The following is a 27,398-nucleotide window of genomic DNA, read 5'->3' as shown; positions in this document are numbered from 1 at the left end:
AATCCTGTATCTCACTGTTCCTGTCAATGAGATACATGCCTTATATGCACAAGCAAAACAAGAAGAAAGCATGTTGCTCAGTTGAGGACATGAGAGCTTTGCTCAGAAGAAATATTTTGGGAAATTCAATTGATTATCTGGTGTAAAGACAGTCCAGTCCCCACGTGATAAGTAGCAGATGATGGTGAATTGGTTTATCCATTACCTGACTTAAATGTGTTATCTTATCAATTCATCAACTCCAAAGAATATGAGATATTAAATCTATATTAGAAATATGATGTCATTCTGTTCCATTATCTGATTATGCAAATAATGTCCCAACATACTGCTGAATTGGGACAGTGGAAAGTCTGCTAGAACTGTTCATAGGCTTTGTAGAAAAGTGAAAAAGAAGTGTGTGGTAGTGTTTTTGATTGTTTTGATTTTGGGGGGGATGGTTGGGGGTTTTTTGTTTGGGGAGTTGTTTTGTTTAAATGTGAAGAACTTGATTAAAAGTAGATTTTATCAAGAGATGCAGAAAAAGAGTGTTTGCTTGGAAGTTCCAGACAGTCTGTTCAGGAGTGCACGTGCTTAATTTGGAATGGTCAGTGGTCTGACTGCTGCAGCTTACTAGTCAGCTGTCAGACCAGACTTTCAATTATGGTTGAATAGGCTGGTGCAGGTCATTACTTAGCAATTTTAAGGTACCAACACCACCAAAAAAAGTGAATTAAAGTTTTTGTCATATGTGGTTGACTTGTCATTATTTGGGCAGTAACCTGCCTGGGAAGGACTTTTTTATATGTTTTGCATAAAATGTTACAGCCTTAAACTTGGGAGTTTCAAAGTATTAAAGAAATACATCTGACAACAATTGGGAAAGATGTAGTAAAGCTAAAAATAAATACTAAAAATGGTAACAAAGACGTTCAAGAGCAGACCTGATAAAAGTATGAGCCCAGGGCTTCAAAAGAGCACAGTGAATTCTAATCATTTTACCTGTTTTAATTTTCTGATTGCTGCCTAGGTTTGATAGGTAGCTGAGGGAACAGAGGGGCTTTTTCCCCTATTTGGGCATTAAAAAGAAAACTTTTTTAATATCTCTGGGTATACATTATTTACAGCATGCTTTATATTTCAACTTCAGTTTTCAGGAGTCTGTTAAACCATCTAAGAGATAATCTGTCCATATATTTGATGACACAAATTTTGATCATTTTCATTAATACTCTTTTGCTGAAGCAAGGTGATGTGCTGAAAAAAAATCTTTTTTTTTTATTCAATGCTAGTACTGTTTTGCTGGAGATAACTTATTTAACAATGCTTTTTTCTTAAAGTGTTTATGCGTTGCCAATTAAGCCGATTACAGAAAGGACATGCAACAGATGAGTGGTTTCAACTCAGTTCCCATATACCACTGAAAGGTATTGAGCCAGGATCTTTGCGTGTTCGAGCACGATATTCTATGGAGAAGATCATGCCAGAAGAGGAGTACAGTGAGTTTAAAGAGGTATTGTTTCCTCATTTTTTCTGTCAAAATTCACTTTCTCTGTTGTTTGAGAGAAATTTCAATAACACTTACAGACGTTCCCAAGTTGTATTTGTGGCGACTGTTATTTTAGCACAAATTTCTGAACATTGTTTTGGTTTTCTTTCAGCTCATACTCCAGAAAGAGATGCATGTAGTCTATGCCTTATCACATGTTTGTGGCCAGGATAGAACACTGTTGGCTGGCATTTTATTGAAGATTTTTCTTCATGAAAAGCTTGAGTCACTATTGTTGCGAACACTAAATGACAGAGAAATAAGCATGGAAGGTACTGTACTAATTACACTAACATTAGCTGAAACTCTGGGGAGGGAATGACTCCCATGTCTTCATTTCTGTCTCCTCCCTTAATTGCATCATATATCAAACGGAGAACACAGCTTATTTTTCCCCTCTGCTTTTTGTTGTCTCATTTTCCCAACTTTACACTTTATTTTTTTCAGATGAAGCTACTACTTTGTTTCGTGCCACCACTTTAGCAAGTACACTTATGGAGCAATATATGAAAGCCACAGCAACACGTTTTGTTCACCATGCACTAAAAGACAGTATATTAAAGATAATGGAGAGCAAGCAGTCCTGTGAGGTGATAACTTGAACTATGGGTTTTTTAAATTTTGATTTGTTGAAATGATGATCTGCTGGTTATTTGCTTTAGAAGCATTTATTAATCCTTCAGAAATAATTTCAGTACTGGAACTGAACTGATTATGATGTCTTTTTCTAAATGTTAGCTTGAACAATGTTCATAGCATCGCTTTTAAATAAGCTTTTAAACTCAAATTTCTTTAAATTATGTATTTATTCTTTAGCAGTTGTATGTTCTGTTGTAGTAGTTACTGAATGGCCTACCCTAAATAACTTTTTTTAAGCTCCAGATATACTAGAAGTCAATGTCTGAACTTAGTTTCATTTTTAAACTCCCTTACATTAACTGCTTGTGTTAGATCCTATCTTTATTTCTAAAACAACCCTCCTAACTTCTGTTTAACTTGAACTTAATTATGGAAAGGGGAGGGCTGTGTCCTCAGAATACTGGATTAAAAGATGAAAATATACAGAGTTAGAAAAAGGTGGGTACTTATGGATAGTGTTAAATGTCTGTGCTGTTAAAAGCATAGTGCACTAGAACTTAAGAACTTTGCTTTTTCACATTAGTTTTCTGGCTAGCTCCTGAAACAGATTTGTAAGTTCTGTACAAGTACGAGATTTGTACAGCAGTAGAATATTTATTTTGAAATAGTATTCAATGTGTAATATCAAATTATATATGTAGTTCTATTCAAGAGACAAAACTTATGTCTTTTTCCTTGTTGGTTTTAGTTAAATCCTTCGAAGTTAGAAAAAAATGAAGATGTAAACACTAATTTGGCACATCTACTCAGTATACTTTCAGAATTGGTGGAGAAAATATTCATGGCTGCAGAGATACTGCCTCCGTAAGTTTTCACTCTTCTGTTCGAACTTGTAGTTGGAAATTCCTGTTTGTGGTTTACATTGTACCATAAAATGATGTTTTATTGGTTTATCTTATACTAATCAGTACTAAGACTAAATTCTTTAGGGCTGTGTTGTGGGTTAGGTTTCTCAGGGAATTTCTTCCCATCTGTCATCTGTAAAAGACCCTGGGAGAAGAAGGGAGCGGCACCTGGGGGATGAATAGAACGGGATTGAGTTAACAAAAGAGTGGCTGATGACCCTGGCATTCCAGTGAAGCCTTTAGGAAGTTTTGGCTGGGGGGCGGACTCTCCCACTGGGGGATTTTATTTAGGAATTTCGGCATAGAATTGCTGTGAGAGGTGTTGGGGCTGGCCTGAGACTTGCTGGGGGGTGGGGGCTACCTGCCTTCCTTCCGGTGTGGGATCAGAGAGAGTGGTCGCATGCTGCGGGAGTTGTGCATTTGGCTAAGGGACTTTTGCTACGCTGCGATTTGGACTACGACCGAATCTGCCTGTTTTTCCCTGCTTCTGCCAGCTGCTACTTGGCAGTGCTGAGATCGAACACTGACTGTGAGTTTGCAAAAGGAGTAATTTCCTTCCTTCCTTCCTGGCGCCAGCTGGAGGAAGCGTTGCACCCTTTTTCTGCCTTGACAGAGCCCGCTAGCACCCCCTGCCGGCTGCAAGTGAATCACTGCAGCTTTTGCCTCACTGGCGCTGCCACCGCCCCCTGCTGGTTGTCATCGTAACTACACCAAAGGGGATCCCTAGTGCTTGGTGGGTGGGAAACTTCTGTTATTGTGTTGTTGTTTGGTCTCTTCTGGTTTTTTAAATTATATATAGTCTAGTAAAGAACTGTTATTTCTTTTCCTCCTTTTTTTTTTGCCTGAAAGCCCTATAAGTTTTGGAGTTATAATAAATTGGAGGGAGGGGTCTTCTTTTCCATTCTAGGAAGGTTTCCGCCTTCCTTGGCAGACATTTGTCTTTTAAACCAAGACAGGCTGTTACATGTACAGTGAAAAAAAAACAACCATGAATTGTGGTTTTTTGCAAATATGGTGGGTGTACCTTGGCTGGATGTCAGGTACCCACCAAGCCACTCTATGATTCCTCTTCCTTAGTTGGACAGGGGAGAGAAAACATAACGAAAGGTTGAGATAAGGACCGTTGAGAGATCACTCACCAATTACTGTCACCGGCAAAACCGACTCCAAGGGGTCAGGGAAAAAGAAAAAAAATAAAATATTGATATATTGTTTCTACAAAGAGCTAGATGACAGTACTAGTTAGCAGACAATTGTATATATTTAAGTCAGTTGCCAATTCTTTCTGGTCCTCCTACTCTGAAAAAGAGATGGACTTATTAAAAGTATTAACACTATAAATGGGTGGCAGTAGAATTACACCCTGCTTTGATTACTTCTATTAGGGAAATGCACAGGTTATTTTTTTCTTTTTTTTAAAAAAGGTAAAATAACTTCTTTAGTCTGAGACCATTGAATAAAAAGTGTTTAGTGATAACAGTTTTCTTTCACTTTTTTATCATTAGCTTTTAATATAAACAATGATAAATTTTGCATCGTGCACTGGTTTTGTCTGGGATGGAATTAGTTTTCTTCATAGTAGCTGGAATGGTGCTGTGTTTTGGATTTGTGACTGAAATAGCACTGTTAACATGCTCGTATTTTGGCTACTGTTAAACAGTATTTTCAGTGTAGAGGTTTCCTTTTTTTTTTTTATTCAGCTGCTGCCTGCTGTCCCTTCCACCTCTGAAAAAAGGTGAGTAGGGAGGGCATGCAAGCAGGAAAGCTGACCCAACTGACCAAAGGGATATTTCCCAAGTAACTCATGCATGATGAGGCCCTGTTTTACTGGAAGTGGCTGGACATCTGCCTGCTAATGGGAAGTCATGAATGAATTCCTTATTTTGTTTTGCTTGTGTACACAACTTCACCTATTAAACTGTCTTTATGATGGTCTATGAGTTTTTCTTGATTTTGCCCTTCAGATTCTCTTCCCTATGCTGCTCAGGAGGAGTGAACAGGCAACTTGGTGGGGGCTTAGATGCTGGCTGGAGTCAACCCATGACAATCATTTCTGGAGCCCGATGTGGGGCTTGAGAGGTTCTAGATAACAGATTTGATCTGAGCATGCTAGACTACATTTGTAGTTCTTAAAACTGTTTAGTTATTACTTGGCAAGTTGTTACTTGCTCTTGCTGGTCACAATGTTGCCTTTTTTCCTTGATACTGGTTTATTTGTTACATCATCTGCTTCATGACATGCTCTATCTCTTGCTCTGCCTCAAACTCTAGTGCTTGTTAATAGCTGCTTTTGAAGTTTGCTGTGTTGTTTATCACTTTGTTGTTGTACTAGTTTGAAAACAAACCAGTGGGAGGCGCCATGTCAGAATAACAATTTAATGGGGAAATTAAAGAAAATGAAAAAAAAAATAAGAGAACACTGATTCAAACTGACAGAGTCAAGATACAACCTGACTCCCTGTTGTAGCAGTCTGGTAGAATGTTGGCTGCAGTCCTCTGAAGTGGTGATCCTGTAGAAAAGGGTCTGCTCTTCCTCAGGAGGTCCAGTGGTGGCTATGTAGCTCCTGTCCTCTGGAAATCCAGTGGAAGGGTTGTCTCTGGTGTTCAGCATCTCAGATTATATCCACGATGGAATGCTTGGTTCCTCCCTCTGGGTGGAGCATCTCACAATGGGGTAATGAGTCATGAGTCCAAGTGTTGATTAGGCTCATTAACAGAAGATAGTCCAGAGGGAGTTATCTCTGAGTCATGTGGCAGGACAATGATGGGCCATTAACAGAAAGATAGTCTGGGGGGAGGAGGCAAGGAAACACTGCCCCCACCTGATTTCAACAGCTCATGAGGATGGTAATGGAATACACTGCAACCCAGGACAGTTGTGCTTGTGTCTGGGAGAGCTATGGTAAAAGCACTGGCCTCAAGCCTAATCTGTTGTTTGTGCCATGCATTGCTATTGTCCCAGTACTCTGGAAAACAACTCTGAGGCAATTAACAATTGCACCTTTTTCCTCTTATCTGGGAGCCATTTTGTGGGGGAAATGAAGAATGGCACCTTCTTTTCTCCTTGGTGGTAGATGCTTCCTGCCTTGTTACGATGACTCTGGTTTCTGGAATATCCTTGTGTAACCTGAATGCTTATATTGGTATGTATTGTGAAGAGAATTCTGGCTTTTCAAAAAGGTAGTCAGCTAATTTGAAATGCCACACAGGGATGTGCTCTGAGGCACATAGGTCATGGGTGGCAAGGTGTATAGAACTTGGGCAGGTACCTAGAGTGTTCCCCCCTACAATGACATAGGACTTGAAACCTGAACAAGAAGGGAATGCTATTGAAGCAACAGAACACTTGATAAAATTATGCCTTGTCTATATCAGACACAACTTCTAGCACTGTGCTGGGGCCTGGTCTACCCCTACTGAACCTATGTTAAGCACTTGAAGGGCTCAAGAGGGTCTCTGGATGTTAGAACATACAAACAGACACTGTAGCTAAGCCAGAGATCTAACTCTCAACTATAACAGTTGTTCCTATAGTCAAGAAAAAACATTGGAAGCAGAGGTCCACTTGTCTAGTAAGGGAGGAACAAACTTCTCCTGAGGGGAGAGCAGGAAGAAGAATCAGAAGAGGCAGCCTTTTCTGCAGCAGAGTAGTCACAAGAACAGGAGAGGGAAGAGACTGAAATCATAAATGAATCAGAAATCACATGGTTTCTATCCTTGAGTGAACTGAGAGATATGTGGAAAGGTTATGGTCACCAGCCAGATGAGCAAATTATGACCTAGTTGCTCCAATGCTGGAATATTGGGTCTAACAATCAGGAATTATAGAAGGTAGACAAGACCAGCAACTGGGATCGCTAGCAAGGGACCATGAAATCAACAAAGGGACAGAAAGATGGGCAGCAATCCACAGCCTCTGGAAGTGGCTCCTGTCAAGTGTGAAGACAAGGTATTCCCTCAAAGAAAGTCTTGTAAACTACTGAGGCAAGTGGACCATGTTTAAGGAGGGTATTCGGTATCTGAGGAATTTAGTGATGGTGGTGACCTACAGCAATCTGAACAATAAGCAGGCCTCCAAAGATCTGGATGAAGTCCTGTATTTCCAGTCCATGTGGCAGAAGCTTGTATGGAACACACCAATGTTGTGCACCAGCACCCTGGTGATAATAGACAGACATCGATGCACCAACTGTGGAAAAATTGATCTGCCAGCTCTGGTGCTCTTAAGAGAATATCCCTTTCTCCTTACCCTTACAGTTTGGTGTCTCGGCTATCAAGAGTGCCATATGAAATCAGCTTTTCTCTGCTCAAGGGAAAGGGAAACTGTGGGTCCACACTATATGCCACCCTGTGATTCTAGCTCTGCAACCACAGGGAAGACATGAACTGGGGCATTGCACCTACCTCAAACCTAGACCACATATGTGAATTGCAAGGAGAAGCACCAGCCAGAAAAGCTCCATTCAGAAATGATTACTGCTCCAGTTGCTGTTGAGCAATTCCCCAGACAGAGTAGAAGGGTTGATCCTCCTTCTGATCCTAATGAAGGGACTTCTGGTTTACAATTACAGGAGTTGGGTAATGAATGCTCCAACCAAGAAGAGAGGGGTCAGGCAGAGGAAAGGGTCAACTGGTTTTATTGGACTGTGTGGATTCGATGACCTGGCACATCAGACCCATGAGAGTATAAGGTTTTGGTGGACATGGGTACACAGTGTACCCTAATGCCATTAGGGTCCAAGGGGATGAAACCCATCTGGATTTCTAGAATAACAAGGGGATCCCAACAATTTGTGTTTGAAGCTGTGGTGAGCCTCACAGGGAATAAGTGACTGAAGTATCCTATTGTGACTGACCTGGAGAGTCCATGTATCCTTGGTACAGACTATTTCAGGAGAGGATATTTCAAAGATCTAAAAGGGTAGTGGTGGGCCTATTACCGCAGGCCTGGTTCCTACGGTATATCACCGTGTCCCGCAGCCATAGGGAGGAGGAGGAGGAGAAGATCCAGCAGGCAGGAATTGTGCAGCAAGATTGATTTATTTAATTATTTTACAAACTCTTTTATAGACTTTTTTCTTCATAGTCTAATTGGACAAAGGACCAGCCACCCCTTGGGGGTGATTGGCTAAAATCTTAAAACATCCATTATCAAACTATTTTTCTACTATACCATAAACAAGACTTTTCAAGGTTGCAGGTGGCTTGGTTGTTTACATTCCCTGCTACCTCTTCTGTGAGAGAGAAAAGTCTCTCACGGACTTAGAAAATAGCAAGAAAATCCTCACTAACAGCATTTTTGTACCTACAGTGGGCCTTTGGTGTAGCTGCTGTGGATGCAAAGAAGGTTAAACTGTGGATACAAAAATGCTGCTAGCACGGATTTTCTTGCTATTTTCTAAGTCCGTGAGAGACTTTTTCTCTCTCACAGAGATAGTAGCAGAGTTCTGTAAACAACCAAACACCTGCAACCTTGAGAAGTCTTGTTTATAGTATAGTAGAAAAATATTTTGACAATAGTTGTTTTAGGATTCTAGCCTATCACCCCCAAGGGGTGGCTGATCTTTGTCCAATTAGACTATGAAGAAAAAAGTCTATAAAAGAATTTGTAAAATAATTCAATAAATCAATCTTGCTGCACAATTCCTGCCTGCTAGATCTTCTCTCCTCCTCCCTATGGCTGCAGGACACGGTAATATACCCTAGGGCATTTTTTAATGTTAAACAGCTGTCTACTTTGCCCAGCCACTTGCAGGACCTTCTGTTATGGGTTTTCTCTGTGTTGAAGAGCAGCAGGTGCAGACTGCTACCATGATATTGAGCTAGTGGCAATATTGCACCAACCAAGACTCTGTGGTTCCCCTTCATAAGCTGATTCATCAATTGGAGAGCCAAGGAGTAATCAGTAAGACTCAATCACTCTTGAATAGTTCCATATGGCCTGCAGAAGTTTGGCGGAGGGTGGAGACTAACAGTGGACTATCATGGCCTGAATGAAGTCATGCCATGGTTTAGTGCTGCCATACTGGACATGGAGGAACTCCAGTATGAGCTGAAGTGGCTGGTCTGTGGATAAGTGTATGATAGAACAGGTATGCCTCCAAAGGGACTGCAGCCCATGGAGAATCCATGCTGGAGCAGGGGCAAGGAATGGAGTTCATTGTGATGCAAAACTCTATAGCCTGGTCCAAAAGGACCAGGGGTGGAGATTGTAATGGATATGTGATTAAACTGTTGTAACCCATGATTTGAGTTGCATGCTAGAAGTAGTACTATAAATGGGACCACCTGAAGTAGTGGTGGATGAGCTTTGCAAACAGCAGTGCAAGTGCAGCAGTGACACAATCTGAGCTGCCTTTGGTGCCAAATGACTCCACACAACGCACCACTTCTGTTCCAAGTGACCACCATAAACAGAGGCCAGGTTACAGACAAAGTGAACTGAATGGACATTTTATGGACACTTTGGGTGGGGGGCTATAGACTAAGGAAATGATATCTGTATGCATACTAAAGGATGGGGAGGAGGGGTGGTGGTTAATGAAGATGTACTGGATAGTGTACGACCCAAGCATATTATGCAAATGGCATGGAAAAAAAGAGATAGAGATTATTTTCTTTATAGCAGCCTGAATGGTGTTCTCTTTTGGATTTGTGACTAACAAAACTGTGTTGATAACACATCCATGTTTTGGCTGGACAGTGCTTGCACAGTGTTGAGGGTTGTATTTTCTCTCTCCATTCTGCCCTACCCCCAGCAAGCAGGCTGGAGATGGGTAAGAAGTTGGGAGGGGAAACAGCTGGGATGGCTGACCCCAACTGACCAAATGGATATTCCATATGATATGAAGTTCTGCTTGGCAATAAAGCTGCAGAGAAAGAAGGATGAAGGAGACACATTTTGGAGTTACTGCATTTGTCTTCCCAAGTAACCATTATGTACGATGGAGCCCTGCTTTACTGCAGATGGTTGAACACCTGCCTGCCAATGGGAAGTAGTGAATTAATTTATTTTGCTTTCCTTGCATGCACAGCTTTTACTTTGCCTATTAAACTGTCTTTATGTCAGCTCGTGAGTTTTTCTTGCTTTTGCCCTTCTGTACATTTGAAGATGGAACCAAGTTGGGTGGAACTGTTGATGTGCTTGAGGGTAGGAAGGCTCTGCAGAGGGATCCGGACAGGCTGGATAGATGGGCTGAGGCCAACTGTATGAGATTTAACAAGTCCAAGTGCCAGGTCCTGCACTTGGGTCGCAACAACCCCAAGCAGTGCTACAGGCTTGGAGTGGCTGGAAAGCTTCCCAGTGGAAAAGGACCTGGGGGTGCTGGTTGACAGCCAGCTGAACATGAGCCAGCATGTGCCCAGGTGGCCAAGAATGCCAATGGCATCCTGGCTTGTAGCAAAAATAGTGTGGCCAGCAGGACCAGGGAAGTGATTGTTCCTCTTGTACTTGGCACTGGTAAGGCCACACCTTGAATCATGGGGTCCATTTTTGGCCCCTCACTACAAGAAAGACATTGAGGTGCTGGAGCATGTCCAGAGGAGGGCAACAGAGCCGAGGAAGAGGCTGGAGAATAAGTCCTATGAGGAATGGCTGAGGGAGCTCGAGTTGTTTAGCCTGGAGAAAAGGAGGCTCAGGAGAGACCTTATCACTCTCTACAACTACCTGAAAGGTGGTTGTAGCCAGGTGGGGGTCGGTCTCTTCTCAAGTAGCAAGTGATGAGAGGAAATGGCCTCAAGTTGTGACAGTGGAGATTTAGATTGGATATTAGGAAAAATTTCTTCACTGAAAGGGTTGTAAAGCATCGGAACAGGCTGCCCAAGGAAGTGGTGGAATCACCATCCCTAGAGGTATTTAAAGGCATGTAGATGTGTCACTTAAGGATGTGGTTTAATGGTGGACTTGGCAGTGTTAGGTTACTGGTTGGACTTGATCTTGGAGTTCTTTTCTAACCTAAATGATTCTGTGATTTTTTTATTTTTTTCCCTATTCTGCTGAGGGGAAGTGATCATGTGACTGAGTGGGGGCTTAGCTGCTGGCCATGGTCAACCCACCGCAGAACAGCACAGAAAGTTCTTTTGTGTCAGTGATAGCAAGGTTAGTTTTAAAAGCTTCATCCTGTTAAGTATATAGTGCATCTCAACATTTTCTGAAATAAACCAGAGGGCTCCTGTTTTTTTAATAGGAGAGGACTATTGCGTAACTATTTTTAAACACCTGACCTCTAGTGATGGATGCACAAATTATTATTCATTCAGGTAAAAAGTGGAAAAAAAGAAATCAAGGAAAAAAGCCACCAAACCAAACCTTTTTTTTTAAAAAGGAAATGTTACCTAGGGAAATAGGAAAAAAGGTATTATAAAACATTTAATGCATACATGATTTATCAGAATTTTACCTTCACAAATAGAGTAGTGCATTAGTCAAGGACTTTATTTGCCATTTGTAAATGGGCTGTTATAGCAGATTTTAAATTAATTTACAGCTTATGTCTGAATTGGAGGAGATTGGACTAGATGCTTTCTGACCACCTATTTTTACTCATTAAAATTTTTAAATGAAATTATTCATTAGTTATTTTTTTTACAGGACGTTGAGATATATTTATGGATGCTTGCAGAAGTCTGTTCAAAACAAGTGGCCAGCTAATACCACAATGAGAACAAGAGTTGTTAGGTAAGTTACTTGTCATTTTATGCTGAAAATAATATTTTATTATCTTATTACTGTCATGCTTCAGTGTGCTTATCAATTTTTTCTTTTAGTGACAAAAGTTTTTAGTATTTATATAGATTAAAGGATATTTAATATTATTGTGGCACTGGGGCATGATATCTCAATTAAGGATCTGCTAGATTCTTAGTCATGTTGGAGACTTGCTAACAGTCTAGTATAGAGGTCAGTATAGCTATATTTAATAGCTTTGAATTTACTTGTATTTTGTTAATTTATTTAATCTAAGATCTTGGGGAAAAGTTCTCTCAAAGTGATAGCTAACCTTTTATATCCTCTAATGATTATGTTCCTGTCATGTCATCTGGGAGGACTGTGCCTTATCCAGGGACTCCTATGTAGTGTGTGTTAATTACTGGAAAAACCTTACACATGCTGAGATAAACATCCTTTAAAGTGCAGACATAACATGTTAAGGAAACTAATACCTTCTCAGAAAGGTGAGTGGACTGTCATTAGATTTCACTGAGGTACTTTCTGCATTGGAATATATAGTTTTCTGCATCAATGAAGGCTCCCTGTGCTGATTACTTGGAATCAGCATTAATTTTGGAAAATATGTACTTTTATGCTGTCCCAGTTTTGTTTTATTTCTCTGCTCCATCCCAATCATGTTGAAACATTCCAGAGCCTCTGTAAAAATGTTGCAGGCTACTGAACCTGACTCCTTTGAACTGGCACTGAGTACAAAAACTCCAGTCTGCATTCATAAATCAATTTAATAAATAGTTCTTCCTTTAACACTATCAGTTGCTAGTGCAGGTCAAAAAAACCTTTGACAAAAATGAGGTCTTGACACTTGTTCTAAATGTCACTGGGGATTTAAAGGTTTCAAAGCTACATCTCTTCTACATTTGCATTACCATTTTTTTGCAAACCTAGCTTTCTAGTAGACCAATATCTGGTACTGACCTGATTTGCTGAGGTTAATCTCCCATGGAACAGTGGAACAGTGTCTTCCAGATCATTTGTCATTGGGTCTTGTTTATCATTTTGGCTGGAGACAGAAATGAAGATATGGGAGCCCTTCCTTCCCCAGAGTTTCACTTAGTGTACTTAGTACAGTACCTTCCATGCTTATTTCTCTGTCATTTAGTGTTCATAACAATAGTGACTCAAGATCTTAATGAAGAAAAATCTTCAATAAAATGCCAGCCAACAGTGTTCTGCAGGAGTTTAGCCTTCAAATTGAGGCTGCTTTTATCAGAGGTGTTGGGCCTAGTCTATTGCAAGCGTGTAGAACTTAGAAGCAAATACCACGTCTCTTCCCGTCTCCAGAGAGCACCATGTGGCTTTCCTTAAGTGATACAGCTTACACTGAGAATTTTTCTGGGGTCTCTGCTGGATACTATAAATATTGGGTCCCTTTCTCTCTTCATAAGTGGATACTTGTGACTTATCTCTAGAGTACAGTTTTGTGGGGTTTTTTTGCAGCCTCCAGTGAAGAATATTCTTTTATTGCACTGGTTTTTGTCCAGGAATAATTACATATTCAAAGATAGGTGGATAATTTTTAAGTGCCTGGGTAGCTTGTCTTCTATAAAATTCAGAAAGTTCTGCCATTTCTGTTTCTTTGTAAAGGATCATACATAGGTATTGACTCATTCCTAATTTAGTCAGCTTGACCAGTGTAAGAAGCAGCAAATCTTCTGTGTCTGCAAGGTCCATCTTGGGTTCATACCCCAGTTGTCTTCAGGCCATCTATAGGAGAAATTGATGTACATGCCATGACTTCAAAATTATTTACTTCCTCATAGCTTTAAATTCATCTCATAGAAAATATTTTTGTTTCACGCTGGGCCAGGAGTGTTTTATCAACCCATAATCCATGGTTCTTGGACAAATAGGAAACTTCTATAACAGTATATATTGGAATTCAAGTGTGTTGGACATATGAAAGGTGTGTTAACCTCACTGCTACATGCGTCACTTCCAATTAATAATGGACAATGCCGTCACTGTATACTTAAAAGCAAGGTAGTGCAAGGTCCACTTCCACTCTTTTGTAAGAGGTCAGACTTTGGTATTGCTGTAGCGAAAAACCAGTCTGCTGGTAGTGTCCATGCACTCTAAACAAAATGAGAGGTGAGTTAGATTGCTTTAATTGATCCATATATCAGTTCATTTTAAAGCAGTCTTCCAGAATTATGGTTAACCTGAAATGGATATTTTATTTTTCTTTTACTTTAGCTGTCAACAGAAAGTTAGATTTTTCTCATGCTAAACTGAAGGAAAATTGTCATGATTTGGCACTGTCTGGACACCAGGCACCCATGAAAGCTGCTCACTCACCCTCCCCTGCAACTGGACAGAGGAGAGAAAATATTACGAGGGGTTCATGAGTTGAGATAAGGACCGGGAGAAAACACTCATCAATTATCATCAAGGGCAAAACAGGCTCAACTTAGAGATATAAAGTGAATTTATTACTAACAAAATCAGGGCAGGATAATGAGAAGTAAAATAAGCCCTTAAAAACACCTTTCCCTCCCCCCCAACCCCTCCCTCCTTCCCACTGACAGCACAGGGAGACGGACTGGGGGTTTTGAGCAGTTTATCACCCATGGTTTCTCTCACTGCTCAGGGGGAGGAGTCGTTCCCCTGCTGCACCGTGGGGTCCCTCCCACAGGAGACAGTTCTCCGTGAACTTTTTTGACATGGCTCCATCTCACGAGTAACAGTCCTCCCAAAATGGCTGCAACGAGTCCATCCCACGGACAGCAGTACACCTCAAACTGCTGCGGCGTGGGTCACTCTTCCACGGAGTGCAGTCCTTCAAGGACAGGCTGCTCCAGTCTGGGAGCAGGGCCCCTCTCTCCATAGGTCTCACACAGGCTCACAGCCTCCTCTAGGCATCCACCCACTCCAGTGTGAGCACCTCCCCCAGAGGCTGCAAATGGATCTCTGCATCCCCTGTGGACCTCCATGTGCTGCAGGGGGACAACCTGCTTCACCATGGTCATCACCACGGTCATCACCACGGCCTGCAGAGGAATTTCGGCTCCAGCGCCTGGATCACCTCCTCCCCCTCCTTCTTCACTGACCTTGGTGTCTGCAGAGTTGTTCTTCTCACATGTTCTCACCTCCTCCTCTTCTTGGCTAGAATTAAAACTGCACCACAAACTTTGTTTTGATTTCTTTTTAAATATGTTATCACAGAGGCATTACCACCATTTCTAATTGGCCCAGCCTTGGCCAGCAGCATGTCCATCTTTGGAGCCATCAGGGATTGGCTCTGCCGGACATGGTAGAAGCTTCCAGCAGCTTCTCACAGAAGCCACCTCTGTGGCCCCCCCACTACCAAGAACCAGATCGTGCAAAACCAACACAACAATTTAGGTTTCTGTTTAATAAGTTCCTAGTTCTGCAGTCAAATGGAGTACTTTTCCCTAGCTTTCTAGATTGTCTGGGTGGCAGCAATTACTTCTGTGAAGAAAGTAGCTGATCCAGTATTATTCTTCTAGGATACTGGCATACTGTTATTCGGAGATGGATTGGTTCAAGCTGAACTAAGGCCATGTTGCTGCCAAAAGAGAGGTTCCATTGTTACTGTGCACTCTTGCTCTCCTTATGTTGGCTTGGGGAAATGAGTGTCTGCAGGATGAATTACTTGTGGTAGTAGACAGTGCAACACTTGTAGGAGGCAGGAGATGAAGTGCTCCCCCTTTTTAAAGCCAGTGTGGTCTTAGACTGCAGACTTCAGTATGGCTTTACAGTTAAGCTTTTCCCAGGTAGTTTTGGAAGTTCACCTTAATTAGGAAATCAATATGTCTGGTTTTATTTTGTTTTTTATCATAGTTGAAATCATAACAAGACATTTTTAATTAACAAACATGAAGCACAGGCTGGTTGGTTGTCATCTCACAAAGATTTCCACCCACACTGACTTAAATGCCTAAAGACTACATAAGTTTACATTAATTTTATGATAGCTTTATTATTGAACAAAATACAATTTCTTTTTTTTTTTCCATTTCAGTGGCTTTGTTTTTCTTCGACTGATTTGTCCTGCTATCCTGAACCCGAGGATGTTTAATATCATCTCAGGTGACTATGCTTCAGACTGAATTCATACTTTATGTAGTAATAGGCATGAACTTACTTTAGTGCCTAATTTAGGAAAATATTAAGTCATTTGAACACTGTGCAAAATCATGTTAATCATATCAATGGATTGACTTTCTCCCTAAGGCAGCCAGCATACACTTCTCACTCTTAAAGATTAGACAATGTTTATGCCCAAAGTCTTGTTTTAAAGTTAAAAAAAAAAAGACAGAGAAAGTGAATGTTAAAGTGATTCATAAAGAAAACTGTTGTGGGTTAATCCTGTTTGGCAGATAAAGCATCACAGTCACTTGCTCACTTTCTCTCCACCCTCAGTGGGATGGGGGAAGAGGAAAGAAAGAATAAAAACAAGAAAATTTGGGGGTCAAGATAAAACAAACAAAAAATATATAAATGTTTAATAAGTAAAGGATAAATGTAATAGAACTAAACAAGTGATGCAAAGGCAATCATACTACCTCCCATGTGTAGACCAATGCCCAGCCAATTCCTAAACAAAAGATGGCTGATACCCATAAAACCCCCCTCTTTCCCCTTTTATTGCTGAGCATGATGTTATATGTTATGGAATATCTCTTTGGTTAGTTCAGGTCATCTGCCCTGTTCTGTCTAATCCCAGCCTATTGCTCACCCCCAGTCTATTCATTGGAGGGGCAGAGTGAAAAACAGAGGCAGCCTTGATGCTGTATAAACATCGTTCAGCAAAAGCTATAATGTTAGTCTGCTATCAGTACTGTTTTGGTCAAAAATCTAAAACTGCTCCATATGAGCTGCCCTGAAGAAAATTAACTCTGTCCTAGCCAGGCCCAGTACAAAAGCATTATCCTGGGTTTTGATGCTCTCTTTGTAAAGTGCATCTCTATCAGTAAATAAAGCAGTGACAGGGACTATTCCTGTTTGCTAGAACAGGACTGCAAAATTGCAATTCTGATCTGCAGTACAGTTCTGGGTGATAACAGATAGCATTCTCCTAAACGGTTCTTAGGTGTGCTTTGGATGTTGACATACATCAGGGATCATATCTGAAAGTTGGCATGGAGCTTTGTTGTGAACGGTGAGGGCATAGATTATTCCATTGCAGTTGGCTTAAGTACCTAGAATTGTTTTTGAGCATTTTAACTTATGAATGTAGTTGAGGTCTTACAGATGCAACAGCTAGTATGTGTGTTACTGTTGTACCAGGCATACGGCTGTGTTGATGGAATTCCAGGTTTTAAGTTTTGCTGCATTCCTTTGTGGTGGGTAGACCTTGGCTGGATGCCAGGCACCCACCAAAGCCTTTCTACCTCTCATTAGCTGGACAGGGGAGAGAAAATATAACAAAAGTTATAGCTGAGATAAGGATAGGGAGATCACTCAGCAATTACTGTCATGGGCAAAACAGACTCATCTTAGGGAAATTGAATTAATATATTACCAATCAAATCAGAGTAGGGCAATGAGAAATAAAACCAAATCCTCAAACACCTTCCCTCTACCCCTTCCTTCTTCCCAGGCTCAACTTCACTCCTGTGCTGGTTTTGGACGGGGTAGAGTTTGTTTTCTTCCCAGTGGCTGGTATGGGGCTTTTTGAATTTGTGATGAACACAGGGTTAATAATATAGAGATATTTTTGCTATTGCTGAGCAGTACTTACACAGAGCCGAGGCCTTTTCTGCTTTTCATACTGCCACACTGGTGAGGAAGTTGGGGGTGCATGGGAGGTTGGAAAGAGACACAGTTGGGACAGGTGACCCAAACTGACCAAAGGGATATTCCAGACCATATGACATCATGCTCAGTATATAAAGCTGAGGGAAGAAGGAAGAAGGGAGGGGACGTTTGGAGTGATGGCATTTGTCTTTCCAAGTAACCGTTGCACATGATAGGGTCCTGCTCTCTGGAGATGGCTGAACACCTGCCTGCCCATGGGAAAGGATGAATGAATTCCTTGTTTTGCTTTGCTTGTATGCATGGCTTTGGCTTTCCCTATTAAACTGCCTTTATTTCAACTCACAAGTTTTCACACTTTTTATCCTTCTGATTCTCTCCACAATCCCACTGGTGGGCAGAGTGAGCGAGGATGTGTGGGGCTTAGCTGCTGGCTGGGGTGAAACCATGACAACTCCCTATTTTCTCTTCCCCCTGCCTCCCAGTGGCACAGGGGGATGGAGGTTGTGGTCAGTCCATCACGTTGTCTCTGCCACTCCTCAGGAGGAGGACTCCTCACACTCTTCCCCGTTCCAGCATGGGGACCCTCCCATGGCATGGGAGACAGTCCTTCAGAAACTTCTCCAATGTGGGTCCTTCCCATAGGCTGCAGTCCTTCAGGCACAGCCTGCTCCAGCATGGGTCCCCCAAAGGGTCACAAGTCCTGCCAGCAAACCTGCTCCAGCATGGGCTCTTCTCTCCAAGGGTTCACAGGTCCAGAAAGGAGCCTGCTCTAGCACAGGTTCTCCATGGGGTCACAATATCCTTTGGGCACATCCAGCTGCTCTGGCATGGGTCTCCTCCATGGGCTGCAAGTGGATCTCTGCTCCACCATGGACCTCCCTGGGCTGCAGGAGCACAGCTGCCTCACCATGGTCTGCACCATGGGCTACAGGGGAACCTCAGCTCCAGCATCTGGAGTACCTCCTGCCCCTCCTTCACTAACCTTATTGTCTGCAGAGTTGTTCCTCTCACATATTCTCACTCCTCTGCTCTATCAGCTCTTCTGCAGAAAGGTTTGGTTTTCTTTCCCCCTTCTTAAGTATATTATCACAGATGTGCTACCACAGCCTTGGCAAGTGGTGGGTCTGTCTTGGAGCCAACTGGAACTGGCTATAACGGACATGGGGACACTTCCAGCAGATTCTCAAATAAGTCACCTCTGTAGCCGCCCACTACCAAAACCTTAATACATCCTTGTGGGAGGAAGAAAGGAAAGGTATAAACTACTGATGGGAAAAATGTAGCACTAAAATATGGGGATATCTGAGTTACATAGTTTTAAAAAGTTTGCATATGTTATACTTCATCTTTGTGTCATCTTTTCCCCTGGTTTATTTATTTTCTTTTTTTTTTTTTTTTTTTTGGCAAAGTTGTCCCAACCTAGAAGGCATTTGGTTCCCACTAGCCATTGTTTTTCCTCCTTCCCTCCCTAATGCCTTCTCAATTTTACCTGTAAAATGCTGGTTTGAAAATAGGAAGAAATCAGAAATCACTTGTGTCAGAAAGCCTTTGGGGAAAATTCTTTTCCTTTTTTGCCTTTAGAGGCAGCTTTTCAGACATAGCAAGTTTTCTGTCCTCTCTCTTTAAGCTACACTAAATGAGAAGGCTTGAGTCAGTCTGAAAGTTCCTTTCTCCCTTTAATAGTTTTCATACACACTTTGGGGAACGCATTTAAGAACCATGGCCTTGTATATGGTGATTCTTTCTGTATGGAAAATCACGCTATGAAAAGCCAGTGTCCATAAAGGAGACAGAGGAGTCCTGCAATTTTATTCGAATTAAGGGAGAGAGTCCACTGGGGCACATGCCAGCAGGGTTTTCTCTCTTGAGGTTTTGGAGGATGCAGCCTCCTTTTATCCTAAACTCCCGGCCACATGTTGCCCTCTTCCTTTCCCCATTGGCTGAGGTACTAGGAAAGTCCAGCCTCCCAAACCGCCTATCACATATCCCCCCTTGAACCTGTCATTTTCCCCCAAAGTTCAGAAACTCAGGCTTGTGCAGACCCACTTGTCTCTTTCAGAAGCCAAGCTGTCTGGGCTCTGCAACAAACCTGCATGTTGAAGTTAATAGAGACATTAAGATCCATTTCAAAAACGTTAACACCCATACCTTCACCCATGGAATTGTTTGTAAAGACATTAGCACACATCTGTCCTATCAATCCCTCCTCTTCTTATTTCTCAATTTGTCTTTACAAACTGAGGAGGTATACTTTCAGCTTTTTACCAGCTAGGCTCATGGTTCAATGCCTTAGAAAGCCTCGGGCAGCCTAGAGAGGTAGCACGGGCAATCTAGCATTTCAGTAGCTCTAAAAGCGGTAAATGTATTAGCTGCAAAGCTGATATCACCAGCAGAAGCAAAGAGGGAGAAATATAGCTCTCAGCTTGCCTAATTTCCCACAATTAGAAGCTTTCAAAAAGAAACAGACGACAAGATGTTCGCAGAAAGAGTTGCAAAGCCAAAGAGGGCGGGCCCCCGCCTTGGTCCTTTCTTTTATTCGGAGAAGGGGAAAGGGGAGGACTGGGGGCAGACCCGGGGTGACCAGCCAGTCAGACACTGCTAAAGAGTTTGAGTTACATTTGGTTTTGCCCGCGTTTGGAACAAGGGGGTTCAGAGCACATGACAGAAAAGCTCGGAACAGGCAGCAACAACAAACCCTAGTTATTATTAAGTTAACCTCTTTTAACAACGTGGCATGGTATAAAGATTAACATTTGAAACACCCCCTCCCTTTTCCACATCTGGCCCCTGCACCAGGTGGGGCAAGCAAATACAGAGAAACAGCATAAAGTAGACAATGACAGTTCATATTAGCCCACTAATCGCTAGAGGTCCTTGTAGATGATCTGTGGCTACTGATAGCCAAGGTCTCCCATCCTTTTCCTCCTGCTGAGAAGTCAAAATCTCTGGGGTTTTAGAGACCTTGACTCGAGTGGGATGGGTCCACCTGTGTTCAGCTGTGCTGACTGCTGTTACTGCAGTCCTGGTTGGATGTAATGAACAGCAAAGTCCAAAGGCAGCGTCTTCAGAGATTTCACTACACACAGTATTCTGGCCACATACTGGTTTAAATATACATCTTCACCTCCCTGCCACATTGAAAATTAACAGGGTAAGAATCACAAACATTAAATGAATTGGAAATAATTTAATATCTCCTTGGGGTTTGGCTCTCATTCTTGCCAAAGCTAATGGCAAAAGCTATAACCATGGCATCTTAGTTTCTGTCACCAGCTTCAAAAGGTATTTCTTTATTTCTCCATTCATCCTATTTGACCTTAATTCTGAGGGTGCCAGGGGGTATGGAGGTCCCACTGAATTCTCAAAGGAGTCATAATCCCTTGAAGGATCCCCCTGCAAAATGAGTTCCTGTCTTGGTTTGAAAGACAGGTGTCTGCTAAGGAAGGCAGGAGCCCCCCTTGGAATGGCAGATGCAACCCCCCTTCCCTCCGAGTTATTATAATTTTGAAATCAGGGGGCTTTTAGGCAAAGATGTGGAAAATAGGAATAACAGTTCTTTACTATTATATATCTATATGTGTATAACAAGTCAAACAAACAACAATAACTCTGGCAGTAACAGCAATCACAAACCCAGTCCCAGCCTTCTCGGCTGTCAGGCCCTTTCCCCTTTGGTGCAGTTCCGCTTGCAGCCGGCAGGGGCGCTGGCGGCTCCCGGTGAGCAGGGCAGGTGCGATGGTTCCCCCGCCGCTGCAGGGGGTGTTCCGGAGCGAGCTCGGGGAACACGCGACACTGGTGGCCTGGGATCCCAGGAAGGGATGGAACAAAAAAGCTTCACAAACCCCTGGGCAGCCTATCCCGGTGTCCGGCCGGACCCTCGGGAACAGCAAGCTGGAACGGCAGGCTGGAGTGGCAGGGATGAGCACAAATCCCGGATGGCAGACGTGATGTATCCAAACGGAGAACCCCCCGGAGGTCTGGGCAGGGCGAGCAGGGCTACAACGCAGGGAAGGCTCAAAGCAGCGGCGGGGCAGGGCGGCCACAGCCCGGCTCCCAGCGGGGCGGGGAAGGCGGGCTTTGGGATCCCGGGGCTGCTCCAGCAGAAGGAAAAGCAGCCGAAGAAAGCAGCCTCCCTCTCTGCTGGAGACCGACTGCCCACACACCCAGGTGAAACAAAAGAGTAGCCAGCTCTTTTGTTTTTCTGAAGTACCCAGCCATTTGTCCCCCTAGCAACATGTATGGGGAAAATTCCTTTAACAGAAAAAAAAAAACAACAAGGAGAGCTCCTAATACCCCAACAGTTCCCCTGTCCAAGTCCACTGTCTTCACAATCCCATATGTCAGGAAAATTAATCCACAAGCACCAGAGGTTTATGTCCAAAAAGGAGACAGAGGAGTCCTGTAACTTTATTTGAATAAAGGAAGAGGCCATGGGGCATTCCCCTGGGGTCTCTCAAATTGTTACAGGACGCAGCCTCCTATTTATCCTAGTTTCCCGACTGCATTTCCCTCTCTCTTTCCCCATTGGCTGAGGTACTTGAGAGGTACAGACTTCCCGAAATGCCTAAGAGTCCCTTCTAATGTATAACCTCCCCCTTTATTTTAATTCTTATGGAATTTATGGTTCTTCCCATTGTTTCTTTCATCTCTCAATATCCAATTTCATTTATCAGCAGACCTATAGTTTATTTGTAAAGACAAATCTCTTTCTTTCCATTCATCAATCAGTGGAATGCTTCCCATTGTTTCTTTTATCTCTCAGTACTAGTTTTATCTACCAGCAGGCCCACAGCTTGTTTGTAAAGACAAGTCCCACATTCCTTTCACATATTCAGAAATCATTTGTTAACTGATCAAATAGTTGCTGAAACGACTAGAAACGCCTCTGGCCACCCTGTCAGCTGGCATACCACTACCAGAGGACAACTAAGCCCTCTTGCCCAGGGCATCTCAGCAAAATACACCCAGCATGGCATCCTTGGAAAGGACGTACAGCCCAGGGTTACTCCCCTGCCTTGCAATCTCCTTTGTAATCTGGCTATTAACTTTAGCCAGGCACCCTTCAATAGCTCGTTTTGCTAAAACAAAAAGACTCAAAGCAGTACATCTTGAGGAAGGTCTCTGCCAATCCTCGAGAGCCCCAATGATTCCCCCCATGGAGTTGTTTTAATATTTGCAGGGTCAAAGTTCCTGGCATCCACTGTTTACTGTCCATTGTAAATCAATTCTCCCCTCCTTCTTCTGCCCCACCACTTTTAATTATCTCCAGCTCCTCTGGTGGAAAAGACACCACCACCACCACTCCCCCATCCCCCCATCAACGGCTGAGCCACAGGGAGCAAAGGGAGGATCCCGGAGACCTCTGGCAGAAGTGCTGCTTTCTGAACCTCTCCATTGGCCAGTTTTTTACCTATTGTCTCTTCTGAGTACCCTGCCTGATGTCCCCTAACGTATTATTTCTATCTCTTTTGGTAAAATCACCACCTCCAACAGGCGAGTAATTGAGCTCTTATGAGCAAACATTTTCCCCCTGCAGGTTAACAAACCTCTTTCCTCCCAGTTTTCCAAATGCATGTACCATCCCACATGCATATTTTGAATCTGTAAATATATTCACCACCTTTCCTTGATACAATTTGCCGGCTTTTATTAAGGCATACAGTTCTGTGATCTGTGCTGACCATGTGCATGGTAGCTTCCCCTTGCAATTCCCTTCCTTTGGCTATAGCATATCCCGTAACTCGTTTTCCTCCTACTGATATGGGGAAAAGACTCCACTACTGGAATAAGTAGTAAAGTAGGTATGTTTATTCCAGCGCTGGGACGCATGGGGGATAGTTCCTCCAAAGTCATGTGTGCCAACAGCTGCATTCAGCTTGATATATATCGGGTTACAAACTCCATATTCATTGTTTCCTAATACGCTTATACATATTCATTATTTAGCCCCGCCTAGCCTCACCTCGTATTCTAATGAGCTAAAGTCATTTACATCTGCGTTGTTCTTGCGCAGTGTCGTCTGGTGGTCGTGGGCATGGGTCTTCGGGATGAAGTAAGGGTCATCCTCAAATGAAGTAAAGGGTCTTCCTCATTCTGAACTTTTTACTTTGCTTCCCTGCGCATGCTCTTTATGTCCCTGGCCCAAGTCTAAACTTCAAGGCTGGTTTAAGTTAGTTTTAGGTTTGAAAACAGGATCTTTGGTCAAGATTCCTTCCCTTTATCAATAGTCTTATATCTTCTCATTCTGCCTTGATAGGCACAATAAGTGTTGAGCAAGTTGTAGGCATTGCTTTTAACAAACAATTTCTTGGCAAATCATTTAACCTCTGCTTCCCCCCCCTCCCCCTGCTTCACTAGTACTCTTGAAGATCTATCAATAAATACCTTTCCCTCATTTGGCCAAGGGGTATCCTGTAAATCTTCCCTAGCTTGGGTCTGGAGATCTGTTACCTGGATACAGTCACAAGTTTCCTTTAGGTCTCCTTCCTCAGTACCAGTTAAACAGGAGGCTGGATTAAACCCTTCCCCGCTTCTCAATTCTAAACCCTCCTGTTCCATTAAACAGGTTTCATACTTAACAATCTAGTGCTGGTCATCCATTTAGAACTTGATGTCAGACTTTAACAATCCTGCCATCAGTGAATCATGCCGAAACCGGGCCAGGAGACACTTCAGAGACAGAGTCAGAGAAGTGGGTATTTGCTTTATTCGGTGCGCCGGGTGTGTGGGGATTGCTCCTCCAAAACACATACCGGTGCTCCCTACAACATAGTATTAAGGGTTAAATTATGAATATTCATCACATTCCTTGGGACAGGTGTGGTTATACAAATTATTTCTCAGAAGTCATTAATATCATTAACATATGGGTCACGCATGCGCTGTGTGTCCTGGTGGTCGCGCTGAGGAAGGCCTCTCCTCTTCCTCGGGGGTCTTTCTGATGAAGACCAGTAGTCTTCCTCACAGTGCACTTTTCACCTTTCTCCCTGGGCATTCGTAGTCCTTTGAGGAATGATTCAGCAGTCTCTGAGATAATCCTTGTCCCCTCTATCTTGACAAGATTAGGGTGAATTTGGCTTCTTAGGTTTTGTAATTAACATCTGTCTGAACTAACATTTGCTGTCTCCCAATAGTTAACTTGTGCTTACATGAGTTAGTTATTGACTGCCCTTTCCTCATCAGTTACCATCAAAGCTGTGGCTGCACAATTCTTCAGACAACAGAGCCACAGTTACCCTTAGAACAAACAATGGGGCCACCCCCTCGCTAAATGGGTCAAACATTTTAGCACTAGAATTCCTTTGGTACAGCTCTGTTTAACATCCACATACAATTCAAATTCCTTTTCTGAGTCTGGCTAAAATTTTGCTGTCTTTCTGGTGTCCATACCACAACACTGGGGCTATCTGGGTTTAAAAAGTCACAGAAAAAAAGTCCTTAATCCAGGCCCTGCAATACCCTATTAATCCTAAAAATTGTCACAGCTCTCCTTCAGTCCTGGGTACCGGCATCTCCAAGATTCCCTGGACCCCCTCTGGGCCAACACACCGCAAGCCTTCAGTCAAAATAGGCCCCAAACATTCAATCTTTCTCTCCATCACCTGTGCCTTCCCTTCAGGCACTTCAAGATCCCCTCCTCCAGCCAGAAAATTAAGTAATTTCTCAGTGGTTTCCCCTCCCACCTCCTCCCGTTCTCCTGATAGGAGAAAGTCCTTCATATACTGTGAATCTCCCCAAACCGGGGCAAGAGACACTTCAACGACAGAGTCCAAAAAGTGGGTATTTGCTTTATTCAGTGTGCCGGGTGTGGGGGATAGTTCCTCCGAACACACACACACAGCACTCTATACAGTTCAGTATTATGGGTAAAATTAATGAATATTCATCACATTTCTTGGGATAGGAGTGGTTATACAAATTACTTTTTGGAAGTCATTAATATCATTAGCATACGTGCTAGCATGCGCTGTGTACGCTGGTGGTCGCACTGAGGAAGGCTCCTCTTTTTCCTCGGGGGTCTTTCTGATGAAGATCAGTATCTTCATCACAATGAACTTTTCACCTTTCTTTCTGGAGCATGCGCAGTCCTTTGTAGAATGATTCAGTGGTTTCTGTGTTGGTTTCAAGTAAATTCTTGTTCCTCTTATCTTGACAAGATTAAGGTGAATCCTGCTTCTTAGATTTTGTGATCAACATTTGCTGTTTCTTAATAGTTAACTGTGCTTACATGAGTTTTGATCGGCCTTATCAATGGTTCCAGCTGCGCCATGCTGAGGAGGGGTCGGACCTGCAGATGCTGGGAATTTTCTTTCAGTATTTTGGCAGCATCAGAGCCTTTTGGACAAAAATAGTTTTTTCCAGGTTTTGTTTTGACCCTGTTCCCTGTTGGTTGTTGTTTTGGGGGGACGGAGTGTTCTGGAACCACGGAGGCTCGGTTGCTATGTTGTTTTCCTTTTATCTCTCTCTCGGCTGTGTGGTCCACAGTAGGGGGCTTCTGCGCCATCTTGTCTTTGTCCTTTGGGCCACGTGGACTGCTACAGCGGCCACCATCTTAGGAGAAGGGGAGTTTCTCTGCAATCTTGTCTTTGTTCCCTGGGCCACATGGGCTGCCACGGTGGTCGCCATCTTAGGAGGAGGGCACTTCTCCACTACTTTGTTTTCTCTGTTCCCTGGGGGAGCACGTGACTCAGCACCTTTGTATCTAGTGGTTATCACTGTTACCTTGGTTGTTGCTGTTTTATTTTTAGTAAACTGTTTTTTTTTCACTTATATCTTGTCGCATTCGTCGCTCCTTATTGATGAAAGGGGAGTGGTTAAAACTAAGGGGAGGTGACTCACTTTGGAGTCTCCGCCCTGTAAATTGTCCTAAACTAAAACAGTCGGATATGCATATTGATGTTTATTGTGGACATAATTACTAAAACACCAAAAGTTTCCTTGATCATGAGAAATTTTTCACATGCAGTTCTCTTACAGCATTTAAAGTATTCAATTCCATGATAAATAACAAATTGTGGAAGAGAATTTTCTTGTGACTACTGGAGGTTTTAAATTAAATGGTCGGTAACTTTCTACTTTCTATTCCTATCAGATTCTCCTTCCCCTACTGCTGCAAGAACGCTGACGCTGGTTGCCAAGTCCGTGCAGAATTTAGCAAATCTGGTTGAATTTGGAGCTAAGGTGAGTATAATTTTACACAGAACAGTCTAGAACACTTCAGTGTTCCTGTTAACAGAAACAGATTTTATCTGTATTATTCTTATGCAAATCCTGATTTTTGACCTCAGTGTCTTATCAGCAAGGAGGCTTTATTCCTGCAATTTTTTCTATCCTCTTTAGTTGGTGCTCAACAGGGTACTGATTTAACCTAGAGCAGTATCAAAAAGTATGGCTGATTTGGAAAGAGGAGTCAATAATTTCAGAATGGGTCATCTAGAAACTTATGTGAATTATTTGGTACTTGCCATAAAGATTTTCAATCTGGTAGTATGAACAACAGCAGTGACATGTTAACTGATAAAATAATGGCCATGCTAGTAGGCATTATAGAGTGATGTAACCATATTTTTATGCTATGAGAGCAGATAAACTCAGACATTCATTTCAAAGACAACAGTGGAAGTATGTGGACTCTTTTTTTCTGTCTGTCAATGACAAAAAGCATAATAGTCATACTCTAGTATTCATAGAATCATAGAATATCACAAGTTGGAAGGGATCCATAATGATCGTCAAGTCCAACTCCATTCTCCTCGCAGGACTACCTAAAAGTAAATCATATGACTAAGAGTATCACCTATATTGTCCTTGAACTGATAGGCTTGGTGCCATGACTGCTTCCTTGGGGAGGCTGTTCCAGTGACTGACCACCCTCTCAGTTAAGAATCTTTTCCTAATGTCCAGTCTGAACTACCTGTGATGCAGCTTCATTCCA

At 42.6% G+C, this 27,398-nt stretch overlaps 1 protein-coding gene across 1 annotated transcript in view; it reads left to right on the top strand.

The window, feature by feature from the left end:
• The window catches only part of LOC125319355 (ras GTPase-activating protein 1-like), a 125,058-nt gene that overhangs the window by 89,967 nt on the left and 7,693 nt on the right, over positions 1-27,398 (top strand). Inside the window, exons 16-22 of the mRNA XM_048290460.1 lie at positions 1,320-1,492; positions 1,641-1,800; positions 1,976-2,118; positions 2,856-2,971; positions 11,603-11,689; positions 15,726-15,793; positions 26,556-26,644. Coding sequence (XP_048146417.1) covers positions 1,320-1,492; positions 1,641-1,800; positions 1,976-2,118; positions 2,856-2,971; positions 11,603-11,689; positions 15,726-15,793; positions 26,556-26,644 — 836 coding nt within the window. The remainder of the gene's footprint in view (positions 1-1,319; positions 1,493-1,640; positions 1,801-1,975; positions 2,119-2,855; positions 2,972-11,602; positions 11,690-15,725; positions 15,794-26,555; positions 26,645-27,398) is intronic.

Source organism: Corvus hawaiiensis, chromosome W (genome assembly GCF_020740725.1).
Source record: "Corvus hawaiiensis isolate bCorHaw1 chromosome W, bCorHaw1.pri.cur, whole genome shotgun sequence".
NCBI classification, from domain to species: domain Eukaryota; kingdom Metazoa; phylum Chordata; class Aves; order Passeriformes; family Corvidae; genus Corvus; species Corvus hawaiiensis.
Note: the sequence above shows the minus strand (reverse complement) of the source record. Positions and strands in the feature narration are given on the sequence as shown.